Here is a 14,857-nt window from a genome sequence, read left to right on the forward strand (position 1 = left end):
AATAATAATATGGAAAAAAAGAGCTTCTCTGTGACATTTCTGTTCTGTGGACTTGCTTTACTTTACAAGGGCAGTGAATCAGTAGAGCCGAGCGACGCTCCATCTGACATCATTGCATTAAGTGTGACACTCAGTCGTTGTGCTCCATGGCGATGCGTGGCGTGGAAGCAGTGACCTTCACTCATTTGTCCGTCGATAACGTTTTCACCGACGCAATTGCGATGCAGCACAAAGTACTTCCTGTCATCTGACCGTCTCCTGTCCTCTACGCACGGAGGGAACAAAAGGAACTCATTAGAAATCCAATCAATAACGCCACATGATGCTTACACATCTGATCAGCTGACCGACGCAGACAAGCGGTAGTGTCACATTCCCCTGATTGCACCTGAGCAAGGCACACAACCCCCCCCCCCTCCACACACACCCCTGTTGCAGGGAACCACTTGATCCCTGGGCCCCTCAGATCTCATGTCCTTTGCCCCAGTTAATACCCCGCGGAGTGGGAGAGTATTTTCCACTGTTGGCCAGATGGTTAGTCCAGCTGCCACGTCGTATATACACTTTCAAACCCTCTGTTTTTACTTTATTTCTGCAAAAAAATAATTTTATTTTCTATTCAACTATATTTATTTATACTGTGCTTTTCTATATTTTTACACTGTATATATTATCATTTTTGAATGATGTAAATTTCTTTTTAAGGTACCTGTGCAGCATCTTCTTTAGTTCACTGCTTTAAAATGTACAAATTGTCAAGACGTGTTCAATAAAACAAATGCCATCATCACAATCACTTTATAACTTTTTATTTCATCACAACTTGATGAAGCATTTATTAGAAATACTAAATATAACATATTTAACATAATCATTTCTGGGTGTGTGTATGTGTGTGTGTATACACACAGCATTGGTTTGTGTTTAATAAACTGTATATTTACACAAGTACGGCACTTTCTAATTTCACAAGACATTACTCAACTCCTCGTTACACTCTTTATGTTTTACCCAGAAAATGACATAATAAACAAAACCCACAATGCATTTTAATGTAAACCATACAGCAGTATATGTAGTATAAGTAGACATTATTAAGGTCTCCTCACATTAAGATACTCTGATGGTTTAATCAAAGCTATTGACTGTTGTTCATATCAAGAAAACGTACATATTATTTATGTAGTTTGTTAACTTTGTCATAAACCCAAACAAACCAGTCATGTTTAATACTTAATATCAGTACACATGTGTTTGCCAAAATGAAGAGTTCTGGTGAAAGCAACTGTGATGTGAGCATAATAAGAGAAGAACAGCGGTAGACGAACCATTTATATTGAATAATAAATGAATAAATACATTATATGCAAGTAAATAATACAATTCCAACAGGACCAGACTTTTATTTTGAAGCGGACAAAAGAAGTGGGCCAGCAGAGGTACATCTGTGAGCAGTCGAAATGGCCGGATGAGCCCCTGGGAATGAAATACTCCTGGTTAGAGACGACCTCTGCAGATGCCACTGAGGTGCTCTTAAGCAAGACACTTGACACACTGCTTCACGTCCAGCTGCAGGACGCCGCATGTTTCCTTTCCGCCGCAGGGACCCTGCAGCCGTGTTCACACGGTCTGACAAAAAAAGGACATTAGAATGTTAATGTTAAAAATGGGCTACAAAGTAAAATTGGCAACCTTACCAAGTTACAGCGATCGCTGTAGAACACAATGGAAAAGGTGTGTGTAATAGATATAAAGGTTGGAAAATCCACGGGTCTTTCAGAAAAAAAGGTATGTATAATTCTCCCATTTGATGCTCATTCCTTCACCTGAATCAGTATGAGCATGAAGGACGACAGATGGAATGTTTGGTTATGAAGACGCTGCGTTGTTGGGGCCATTGTTCGGGGGGTTGGGAAAAAACTACTTACAGAGGCTTTATCCCCATAAAACATAAAGGACGAAGCCTAGAATCTCCGTTATGTTAGCCTAGTGTGTGGACAGTATATCTGTAAAGGTTTTACTTTTATTGAGTAAAGCAGAACAAATAGAGAGAGACTTTAGTGGAGGCCTCACGGCCACTTCACGCACAGGGCAAGCAATGCAGCTCCGTTTGCCGGGAAAATGATAAGTCCCGCCTCTCCATGGATTCGTCAGAGCCAATGGAATGGAGCCAGACCCACGTGGGATAGATCGCCCGTTTTCCTGGCCAGTAAAAAGAGGAGACGTGTGGAGCGAGAAATGACGCTCCGCTCTGAAGGCGAAGCCCCGCCCCCCTTTTCCATGTAAACAAGACGTAATGTTGGGGGGGGGGGTTGCACTCACACAACTTCACAACAACCGAGAGTTTAAGGCGCGTCATTGACTTAGGAGGCTGTGATTGGAAGTCGGGACTGGAGCTGTCAAAAAGCTGGACAAATCAAAATTGCCCATAATTCGGGATGTCCCGGGCTTGCCTACACCCGGAAATTATGCATTCTTTCATTGAAAACTCATAAAAATAAGGGAATTTATGTTTAAAAAGTCATAATGTGATTCGTGTGCTTTGAGTTTGTTTTGTTTGGCGATTAGTGGCTTTAAGGCTGAACGCCTCTTTACGCCCCCACTGGAAGTGTTTTTTTAATAATGCGCCGTTAAAGGCGTTGCGTAGCCACGCTTTCCCAAAGAGACACTCAAATCTTCGCAGAAACGAATAAACGGAAGGTCTTCTACAGTCTCTGATAGAAGATTATGAAAGAATAACGCATACTTCTCGCTAGAAATGCCATCGAAATGCATACAAATGCTGATGCTTTCTTAAAATATTGTGTTTTTCACGGAGACTATGCTGACCGTCCGCCATGTTTTTCTTTTCGCTACCGGGAAACTTGATAGTCACGTGACCTATTTGCAAAGCAATGTAAATGAATGGGCCAAAAGAAACGTAACATAGTAACGTTATTTTGGGGGAAACGTGACATGACTACGTTTATCACGGTGGACCAACGTAGCCATTTCACGCTTTTTTTGGAGACTGGGTTGGGGTACCAGCGGGGGACTTTGACAGGACAGGACAGGACGGCTCTTACTTACAGCTAAATGGATCTCAGCCATCATCCATTTCATTATCTGTGTGTTTGCTACTGTGACACCTGGGACTTACTGCCCACAAGGTGTTATCTTGTTAAAATAACCTCCATGTGGCGTCCTGCGTGTGGTTTTTTCGCCTTGGACTCGGAACCAGTCGTCCGAGCCGAGGCACCTTTTCTCCGGCTCCTGCACACACGGCCGGACGCAGGGGAGAGAGAGAGGAAGATAGAGAGGAGGAGGAAACAGTCCGCAGCGTCGGAGGCGGCTGGTTTTTTCGTGACGGTTTCCAGAGAAGAGGCCAGCCGAGCATCTCAAGTGGGTGGCAGAGAGAGAGAGAGAGAGAGAGAGAGAGAGAGAGGGAGAGAGAGAGAGAGAGAGAGAGAGAGAGGGGGGGCCGCATTGTAGACGAGAACAGGTGGCGTTATGATCAGGTAGACGAGACGACATCAAGCGCGTCCTTGGGGATGGAGCCCGACATCCTTCCCAGAGAGGAAGAGCCACTGGAGCGCGGCCCGGGACCAAAACCAACAAACGAGAAGAGAGCCATTAGTCTGTTGTTACTGCAGAGCAGCAGAATGTCAGACAATGGGATCCAAAACGCGTTGGAGTTCTCTGTTGGCTCCTCCGTTCCTCGGCATCATCCAGTACACCACGGGACAGAGGCTTTAGGAATATTGTGCTTTGACACACCGTTGATTGGCCAATACCTTCTTCAAACCCAAATGATTCTGTGGAATTATTATGTGTAAAAGTGCATAATAAAGTACCTTCTGATGCAAACGCGTCTTCGTAGATCAGATGAGATATAATAGGTGCATGTATTGATTTTGAAGATACAAAGCTGTGTGGTTCCACCTTTGGAGTATTACAATGTATACAAATGCGTTATTCAACAGTTTTTCAAAACTGAATCCTTGAAAAAAGATGTATTCATTAATAAATGTAGGATGTTAGTATAGTGCAAAATGAGTGATATTTCTATTTTTAACCATCAAATGGTCTTATAATAAGATTCCATAATACTTAACCAGTGTGACAGCAACCTGTCCACAATGATCATACAGTAAGCAGTGAAGAGATCTCATTTCAAGATGCTGATTTAAATGAATAACAAGTTAGAAAATTTGCTCAACACAATGGAAGTTGGGTTTAATTAACACAAAATGATGTAATTTACTTAACATTTTGCTGCAGTTGTGTTTACAAGTTACAGAAGTGTAGTCTATTGTGTTAAGGGACAAAGAAAAATAAATATTTAGACGCATGAACTGTCACCAGACAGGAATGTAAAAACACCTTTTATGCTTATTGTTGTGATTGTGTAATATACACGGATATCTTATTCTTCTTTAATAGAAAGATAAAGATGCAAACATTTAAGGTATAGCTTCACTACTGATTTATGTGAAATTCACTAGTGGCCTCGCAATGGTTCAAATATGTTTAATGTAATTCAAGCCATCATGGTTCATCATAGTTTACTTTTAACATTTGAACTTGCAACTATTTACTTGGAGGATATCTGCCACAAGACACAGTTTGGGTTAAAACCCCCTCTTGTAGCTCAGGACAGTGTACTTCTTGTTACATATTTCACTCTGATGCTCATGTTCTTCATTTGACTACAGGTAAATAAAGTATTGTTGCTGCTATTGTTATTGGGCCTTTTTTCTATTGATGTAGTTCCTGTGATGGCCACTAAGGGAACATGGAAGAATTTAGCATGTTTATGAATAATTTCATATAAGTGTGGGTTTTAATAGTATAAGAGGCACCCTGAGATGAATAGGCTAGGTCTCAGCCTTGAATGTTGACTTTAAATTTGACAGAAGATTATCGCTTTATTCTTTATGCATTAACAGCTTGTAAATATGATATACCGTTTTTTCTCTTGGGTAAGCTCACATAGTTTACATTATAATAATTTGATAACAATACAAGGGAATTTTTATTCACTTAAAAGAAAATGTTTCCTTTTTTTCTATTAACTTCATGAACAGAAATATTTCTGTTTTATCCCTGATGCAGCATGTAAAAGGCAATACAGGTGACCACATATAGCGTCGAGCAAGGTATTAAGTATAAAATATTTGACTTACTTGAAGTATAAATACTGTCAAACACCAATTTCTGACACACACAAAATAAACACAAATGGCCAGCACACAAATGCACTTATACCTTGTTAGCTAAAGTTAAATTGCAGTTTACAAATTACTAACCGCTTGTGGCTCACACAAAATAATGCTGACACAAAATGCAAAAAAGTATTATTTGAATGATATAAAAAAAAATCATATTAATAAATATATATATATGTGGGTTTTTACAGGGTAAATACTGTAGATCACATTCAAGTCAAAAATTAGGTTAAAAAACACAGAATAAATAAAGTTCAATGGTGATTATGGAATATGATGAGAATTTACAACATATCAATACTTGAATGCAAATTTTTAATTTACAATCTCATTATGTTTTCATAGTTCTGCAGATAATCTTCTACGGCCACTCCCCGTGCAGCAGTTCACTCAGTGTTCATTCTCTGAAAAGAAAGCGAGCAAAACATTTTAATCTTTTCACTCGGCTCAGTAAATGGTCTTCGACTTCATATTGTAAATTGCAACACGTGGCGAGTGCTCGTATCCGTCAGGATCAATACATTCAGAATTTGAAGTAGTCTTTGTGATGTGTTTATGTGGATTCATCTAAATAATGGTCGGCTATCAGGGGGCCTGCTAGATAAAAGCATCCCAAAGTGGGGATAAAGATACAGGTAAAAATATTCCCATTTCCATCGTTGAGTTGTGAAGCAATTTAAAAAGTTTCCGTCTCCACACGCTGCACTCAAAGTGCTTTGAAACTTTTGATCAGAAGATGTGACTCTTGACTTTTATACAAAAAACTAGTCGAATAAATGACTTTCTGGCATAAATGGACATCAGGAAACACTTCATACAGATTTCAGCTATTTGCATTAATTTCACCTGTAAAACCAATTTTGATCATTATTATTATTTCTTTTTTCCACACATCTTTTTTCCACAGATATTTGAGGGTGAAATATCTAGAGATGGATTGATATCCAGCTGAACTTTTTCTACAGCACCAAAACTTGAAATTCTTGAAAATGAAAGGGACGGAAATACATACAGATATGTAAAAAAAACCACCTTGCCTTTCAACCTGCCAAAGAATATCCTCAATGTGTGATCATTATTTTTGAATGGACCTGAAACGAATCCAAAACAACTACCAGACTCAACTTCTTTTGTGTGATGTATTTTTAGCTAAAAAATAAATCCAAAAACTCAATAAACACATGACAAGACCCACAAGCTATCAAACGGCTCTTGCCTCGATAAAGAAATAATAATAAACGTTTTATACACTCTCAATCTATACACTTCCATCACTAGAACACAAGTATGCATAAAGCACACAAAATGAGTATATTTAGATTCCCGGAAGTGTCATCAAACAGGCCTCATCTTATCACAACAATTGGCTGCCAGGGGCAGAGAGAGATTGGCAGATGTTGCCATGTGAGTAACTGGGTGACAAAGCCGTGGTTGAGTCACAACCGTACTCTCTAACAGCTTTGTTTACCTGCCCTCACCGCTGCCACCATTAATGCAGCAGAGAAGTGGACCAACTGGGCCCCTTGGAGCCTTGATTATCTGCATTGATCTGCTGTGTTGTGTGTGTGTGTGTGTGTGTGTGTGTGTGTGTGTGTGTTTTAATTGTTGTTACAAAAGAGAGCGGCTATGCTAAAATGTTGCCACTCAAAACAATGCAGGGGACAGCAGCACTCACAGACTCACTGAGTACCACACATTTCAGGAGGCTAAAGCCGTTTCTGACCCAGAAAGGTGGAAATCTGTATTTTTTTCCCCCTCCAAATCTCAGGCAACAGACTTGTAGAGTTTACTTTTGTATAGTTTGTCATCAATTGATTTATTGGATTTAAAAACTCTTTAAAACTGAGCATAAGCTGATGCTATGAAAAAAAAAACAGTGGATGAAGTTTATGTGTGATTTATGTGTCTCTTTTTATAATTTGAATAGTAAATCATGTTAAACACAATGTTATTTCATCTACAAAATGACTGCACCTCACACAAGATTGTCTGCAGTCTTTAATTAGTGGCTTCAAGTCAACCTTTAAAGTATTTCTTTTTATATATCTTTCAATTTGCTTCCTGCAATCTCACACAAGATGGGACAGATTTTCTCGATAGGATCATAACAATTATATTTTTTTGTGGGTTTATCTCTTTAAAAAAAAGATACAACAATAAGTTTTCATATTCTACCACTAGCAGATTTTTTGTATCATTCTACATCCATTTTCAATAATTATTTCAGGGAACACAGATAATTTAACAAATTGCATAATTAATCGGGCTCATGTAAAAACAGTATAGTAAAAACACCCATCATTTGCAACGTGGCCTGTCTTCCCTCAACATTGTGCAGTTCCTGATTATAACCTTTGCCTATAACTTAATCAAGTGCCACGCACAATGCAGTGAACTTTAAAGACTCTACTCTCTAATCCTATTACAAATTTCAATTATCCGGCATTTTTCCTCAGCTGTCAGATTATGGTCAGCATCCCAATAGAAGCCCACATTCTGTTTTTTTCGGGTGCTCTATTAGCATCATTTCGTCCATCAACCGACATTAATTGTGTGTGAATGCAAACTCCCGCAGAAGAATACGGTCTTCAAGAGGCCTGTCGCATACTTTCTCCACTTGGGAGGACCTTTAACCTACTTAGCCGAGGAACCGTACTGTTTCAAGTAGTGCAGCTGAAAGATATGCACCTGCCCGCTTTTTTACTCTCACACTGCCCGGTGATTTGAGGGGAGAGAAAGTATTTGATCTAAATGGCACTACACTAAACTTGCAGGTGTGGAATTTTCGCCCCCCCCCCCCCCCAAAAAAAAAACCGTCCTCTTGCAATTGGGACGCCGGGCCGAACACAATACAGATGTGCGGTGGCTCAAACAGCACATTTGCTGCGAGGAAGACAATTAATGTGTCTTGCTGCAAGGCTGTGTCAGTATTCAAGGTTTAAAAATGTTTTATATTATTGCATGCGTAATAAAAACAATGTTCAACGCCGTAGAAGAAAACACTTAAAAGAGACAGACATTTTGCAATCGAGTTCATGTTGTATCGATGGTACATTTCTAATTTGATTTTGAAGGAACAATGAATTATGAGGAAATTATTTTTCCTGTTGCCGGTGTTTTGATTTGTATAACATGAGGCTTCGAAAAGTTCACATCACTAAGAAGTATTTTTCTAATTTGACTGCATTTATGTCATTAAACGACGCAACCCGATGCGCGTAACACGTTCTCAGTCTCGCTCTTTTGTAGCAACCATACACAAGAGCCATCTTTATTTTTTGACTGATACCGATACCAAATTCAATGAGAAATCACGGAAAATCTAATCAATGCGAGGGCAAAGAAAGTATGTTTAATTACGCATGCGAGATTTGACCTGGATTTAGTTTTCATGATTAAATAAAATAAAACTCAACTGGCAACTCAACTTTAGAGTACCAAGAATTTTGTCTATGATTTACCATTCAATAATAGACACATCTGCTGTATCGTTATAAAGCTGGGAACCTCTTACCCTTCTTGTTGTGCATCTTTAAATCGCATTACAGAGAAAAAGTTAAAAGTTAAGTTAGAGATGCAGGGCCTTCGAGACAGAAATAATCCCCACGTGTTCTGCACTTTGCACTCGGGCCGGTGTGTGGCTGAGGTTGCGGGTCACAACCCTGGCCCTTAAGCCATCTCTCCACATCTCTCAGGGTATTGAACCAACAACGACGAGATGGAGAAAAGCACTTGAGTAACCATGCGCTTTGCTCCATCTGCTGTGGTGAGCTGAGCTGAGGGGGTGATGATATCGAGAAGAAAGAAAAAAAACATTGTCTCTATAATATTAACTCCATAAATGGATTGTTATTTGGTTCCGGTCAACCACGCTCAAATGGCCAGAAGAACGTTCACACATCATATCCCGTAAAATTGGTTCGAATTTCCGCAGTCACACTGATTATTTTGATAGGGCAATTTTGCACCAATAAGTCTTATAATTAAAGGACACAATGATAGGTGACTTTGTCGCCGGTTGCAAACAATTCTCTGCACACGTTGCACACTTGGCTTGCAATCAATTAAGTCTTTGTACGATCTCAAATATTTTTAGTAAAACCATCGAAAACGTTTGTCTGTAGCTTGGCAAGGAGCAGAATTTAAAAAGCGTGTATTGTTAAGTTAAAGCAAGCCCGTTGCAACGCAAAGCAACACACCGGCCCGTGCGTAATTCTGGGAATGGAGTATAGGTTTCCTCATCATGCATCAACCAGGGATTTCACTCATTCTCCTGGGGCTGCAATGATCTATGTTGGCGATTTCCTATGAATATTTTTGAAGGATTTTTTTTGTCTGCATGTATCACACACGCGCTATAGTGTCACGCAGCAACGAGCCACGTCCAGGTATTAACATGAACAGGTATCAAAAAAGTGAAAATATTCAGCACTTTTTTTTTTAAATGATTCAATTGCTGTCTTTATAAATGTGTCCAATTGATTTACAAACCTTTCCTGGGCCTTCTTCTCACCTCCGTGGCGCGTCCGTGTTTCCCCGCTCCCGATGCCTTCCCCACGTCACATTCCACGAACGTGTAAAAAGTAAACTTGGATTGAAAACAATACACATACATTTGGACCATGAGACCTTCTAAAGCGTTGCAACCAGCTCCGCATTTTTATGGGATCGTAATGTGGAGGGTCTGTGGACCAGGGTCCTGCTCTCTGACTCAGTAATCCACGAGGTTGAGAGGTTTGCCTCATTTACATAATGTTAGAGGTCTGGGGCCGAGGCCTACCTTTCTTTTCGCCGTGAAAAGACACCATGCTGCCGAGGAGAGACGAGTGGAAAAGGCGCACAGACGTCTGGACAAGTGCGGGACTATTTGCAGGTATGAGATGTTTCTTTAATTCAAGAAAAAGGTTGTTGTTGTTGTTGTTGCTGTTTTTATTGTTGATACTGTGATCGAAATAAGGCAGCATTTGGTTTAAACCTGTTTACTTTTAGGCAAGCAGCACCACCACATTTGGGTAGTTTTCTGTCAACCCCAGCTGATTTTGGAATACGCACGCACTGTTTGCTTTACTTCAACAACATTAAGTTCCAACCACTCCACGTTAAATCCTCTGTGGAATCCAGGCATCCGTTTGCTATAAAAATAAAAATAAAAAAAAACCCAGAAGATATTTGATATAGAATATTTATTACAATCAGGCTATATCAACTTAACCGGAGATTGGTGTTCTTGATGCGTCCCTTTAATTGATGGCTGACCAAGTCACGTCTTCAACTGATCAATTACGGCAGGCAGCTACTTGCTGCCATGCCATGCTAAATTACATTAGTGGCTTCATGGAGACGAGTGCTTCCTTCCTCTAATAAAGGAAGATGAGAACACGTTTCACGTGTAGAAAATAAGCCCAAGACAGAACACCTGCTGCTGCTGCTGCTGCTGCTGCTGCCTGCTGTTGATGAAGATAGAAAAAAAAAAAAAAAAAAAACATCATCAGTATTATAATTTCAGCCTTTTATTGGCATGGTGTTCTATCCCTCTCAATTATTGAATGGTTATGAGCTATGCGTTCTAGATCCATAAAGGACACATGTTAGGCTTTAATGGGGAGCTACATTAAGTGCTGTTCATTATTGCAGTGTGTAGTAGCTCTTTTCTCTTTTGACCCCCCCGTTGTGTGTCTCTTCCTCTGATTCTTCCCCTGGCGCCAGTCAGTTTGCTCAGAGATTACATGTCAGGTCAACACTGCAAGGGGTTATTTGTTGCTTATAGGGACCAGACTTGAGGGTTTTCAATGCTTTACAATATTGTCTTCCAATTACATGCAGTCTGATAAATGATATATATTTGGAACAAATTGTTAAAATCACGATGTATCCTATTTCACATCGACGAAAAAGAGGAATTGGTGTGAGAAAAAAAATATATGAGCCTTAAATACAACCCAATAATCCCGTATATTATATAATAAGCCTGGTTATATTATATAACATGCCTGGTTGTGAATTTAAGGTGGCTATATACTCACAGGCTGGATCATTATTTCAGTTCCCTTTGAGCATTTCATCATTTCGAGCTAATTTGGACTTTCTTTCTTGTCCCTTTCTTTCTGGTGGGGAAAAATGATGCTTAAGAAGCATAAATGAGGCGGCCACACAACTTCATTGTGCCTCTTTGATGATACTCGGTGGCCCTTGTGTCTGTTCAAAGTGCTCTCAAAGTTTTCTAGAAAGAGTGGAATTCCCCACTGACGCAAAATAGTCATATGTGGTTAGATCAGCTGATCCGCACAACATAATGGGTTATTCTCACCTGTTTATGGCTGTCAGAAAAGACATAACCGCATATGTGTGGTGCATCGTTTTATTCACACATAAGCAGCTTTATAGGGAGCAATGTGTATCTGCGTGAATTATTTCCCTAAAATGTCAATGAGTTATTGTTTGATGGTTTAGCAGCTTTGCTCCGCCCCCTGTGTTTGTCGTAAACCTGGCTCCTGGCTCCAATAAACCCGGGCTAAGAGCGCCCTGGGCTCGCCTCCTTCTCCAAGGCGATCAATAGGATCTCAGGCGCTCTACAAGCACTCTCTTACGTAGACGTCCACTAAGGAGAGAGCCGATACAACAACACGGTTGATCTGCTCCAACACAAAAAATCTACCTGCTTTCTGAATCATGTCGTTGAGCCCAAAGCACACTACGCCTTTTTCAGTGACAGATATTTTGAGTCCAATCGAGGAGACCTACAAGAAGTTTAGTGCCATGGACGGCGCAGGGAACCTAACCTCTCCACTGGGAGCCTACCGACAGCCTCAGGTGCAGACCGGCATGCAGCAGCACTCCATGGGCCACAACGCCGTGGCCACCACGTACCACATGCCGCACGCCGTCTCCCAGTTCTCCCACAGCGCGATGGGGGGATACTGCAATGGAAGCATTGGCAACATGGGAGACCTCCCGTCGTACCAGGAAAGCATGCGGAATAGTGCAGCAACAGGGTGGTACAGCTCCAACCCCGATCCAAGATACTCCACAAGTAAGTTGTTTATTCCATTTATGCACGTTTTCTCTTGTTTATTTATTTGTGAATGATAAATACATGTTTTTACCGGAAAAGAGGGGGAGAAAGCGCGCCTAATATAATATGTATATCGCTTTCCAAAAATTTATTTTCGGGGGCTAACAATAACACGTTAATACAAATAGTGTGCACACTTTTAGGACATGTTTAATTTTAAATGTTTTTTACTCGTTAACTGGAAATGAGATCATCATTTAATGTCTGTTCGACTTCTTTACTTATCTCAAAGTAATATCCAGCTGTATTTGTTATTATTATTATTATTATTATTTTTATTTGTTATTATTTGTTATTATGCTGAATATTATTCGTGTTGTTATCAAGTGTGTTTTGTCAAGCTACTGCTTTCAAGCTTTTCATAATGATCAGCCAATAATCGATCAAGACTATTTCAGGCGGAACAGTGTTCTCGTCTTCTATTTATTGAACGCACATATATGTATGTATATTTTTAAGTTTCTAGATTCATGGGACCTTCCACAGGTATGAACATGTCCGGCATGGGGGGTCTCTCGGGAATGGCTGACGCGACCAAATCCATGCCAGTCCTCCACGCTGCGCCCAGGCGGAAACGGCGCGTCCTGTTCTCGCAGGCTCAGGTCTACGAGCTGGAGAGGAGGTTCAAGCAGCAGAAATACCTGTCGGCGCCCGAGAGGGAGCACCTGGCCAGCATGATCCACCTGACGCCGACCCAGGTGAAGATCTGGTTTCAGAACCACCGGTACAAGATGAAGCGACAGGCCAAGGACAAGGCAACGCAGCAGCTGCAGCAGCAGCAGCAGCAACAGGACGGTAACCTGTGCCAGCAGCAGGCGCAGTCCCCGAGGCGCGTGGCCGTGCCGGTGCTGGTGAAGGACGGTAAACCGTGCCAGAACGGCTCCAACACGCCGACGCCGAACCAGCAACAGGTGCAACAGAGCCAGCAGCAGAGCCAGCAGCAGAACGGGGCCGGAGTTGTGCTCGCTTCCCCGACCAGCAGCCTCGGCCAGCACCAAAGCCAGCAGCAGGTGAACGCTTTGGACCTGGAGGAGATGTCTCCCAGCCCCCCCTCACTGCACAGCCAGCTCAACATGGCCCAGATAGACACATCTGCTGTAGATTACACCAGTAACATGGTGAGCTCAAACCTCCTCTACGGCAGAACGTGGTAGGACTGAAAGCAGTACTGTCACTTTTTCTATGTGAACCTGCGGATGAGCCCATGCAAGAATACATACATTTAAATATATCTATATCTATATATACATTTATATATATAATATGTGTGTATATATATATATGCATATATATGTATGTGTATTCAGACACGCACATATGAACACAACATATGAAGGCTGATACCGTGGGCCCTTTGCTTTGGAGGAGACGAGGCGCACAGAGGCGCACCAGCTGATCAGGGCACATTTTCTTGACATCTCTGAGAGGGGAGTCTATTTTTGAACATTACAGAAATGGCTGCCCTTGAAAGCAATTACGTCGTTTCTGGACCTTTTGTAATCCATGTTTTGGACCTTCCTCATGATGTTTTAAACGTAGTCTATGTTGTTGAAACGAAAAGGAATGCTGCTTCACTTGTTCGGACCGGGGGAGGGGAAAGGTGGGATCAGGTTTGAAGTATAAGCCACCACTTCTTATTTACGGGGATAACCTGATATTTTATCATATTAATATTGTAAACTAATGTATTCCTTTAGACTTATTAAATAAAGTAGGGAATTGTATATCTGGCTAACACACAAGAATGCGGTTAACTGTGTAATAATAATCGTTATTGCGTCCACTTCTATGTTTTCTTTATTCTTTTGTAAGTTAAAAAGGAACAAATGCGTGATGGCTGCTGTATATGTTTCAAAAACCAAGTGAACGTTAACAATAAATAACTTGAAGTGTGAGAGCTATATTTGAGGAAGTAATTTTTTTAAAAAAGGGATCTGTTTTAGAGTGCAATTTCATTATGTTGTGATTGAGACCAAATTGAGACGTAAAGCAGAGTCGAAGAGGGAGCCAGCATTGTTCAGGTGACATTTTGGAGGGCTGCCTTTCATGGAGGACGTCTGCAGGATGTCAAGACAGGGACTAACGCTTTCCTAGTAGTGACATTCATTCATGCATTGGTGTATTAATATAAATAGTTTCTTATGAAAAAAATTAATAACATTACTATGTCTAATAGGCCCAGAGGTTCGTTTTGCCGGTTCAATTTTATCCTTCATAAAATACATAATTATTTAATAATAATGAATAATATCCAAAGGGATTGAGTACATGCCTTGCATTATTCTAATACTCAAGTTAATTACATTATTAATCTTGTTTTATTATTATTATTATTATTACCATTATTATTATTATGATCCCAAACTGTCGTTTTTTGTATCAACATTAAATAAACATTCCCTACAAATTAGTTACAAAAAACATACCTAAAATTAAAAAGATGCTTTTAAATTTAACTTAGTCTATTTTTACTTGCTTTTTGCTGAATGTGAGAGCTGGATGGGAGTCTGTTGTGTTTTTTTTGTTTTGTCTTTAAGTTTGTTTTTTGAGTATTGACAATAAGGTTTAACCAACTTTT

At 40.4% G+C, this 14,857-nt stretch overlaps 1 protein-coding gene across 3 annotated transcripts; it reads left to right on the forward strand.

Annotated features, from left to right (window-relative positions):
- The first annotated feature begins 9,984 nt into the window (after positions 1 to 9,984).
- nkx2.4a (NK2 homeobox 4a) lies at positions 9,985 to 14,174 on the forward strand. Of its 3 annotated transcripts, none has more exons than XM_037487439.2 (3): positions 9,985 to 10,080; positions 11,914 to 12,237; positions 12,739 to 14,174. In XM_037487439.2, the coding sequence occupies exons 1-3, from the start codon at positions 10,014 to 10,016 to the stop codon at positions 13,431 to 13,433; spliced, it is 1,086 nt and encodes a 361-aa protein (XP_037343336.1). In that variant the 5' UTR covers positions 9,985 to 10,013; the 3' UTR covers positions 13,434 to 14,174. The 3 variants fall into 3 exon arrangements, with proteins under 3 accessions (XP_037343336.1, XP_037343337.1, XP_037343338.1); XM_037487440.2 differs by having other exon boundaries at positions 12,766 to 14,174; XM_037487441.2 differs by lacking the exon at positions 9,985 to 10,080 and having other exon boundaries at positions 10,701 to 12,237.
- Positions 14,175 to 14,857: the final 683 nt, after the last annotated feature.

The sequence above is a fragment of the Pungitius pungitius genome, chromosome 14 (assembly GCF_949316345.1).
Source record: "Pungitius pungitius chromosome 14, fPunPun2.1, whole genome shotgun sequence".
Lineage (NCBI taxonomy): Eukaryota > Metazoa > Chordata > Actinopteri > Perciformes > Gasterosteidae > Pungitius > Pungitius pungitius.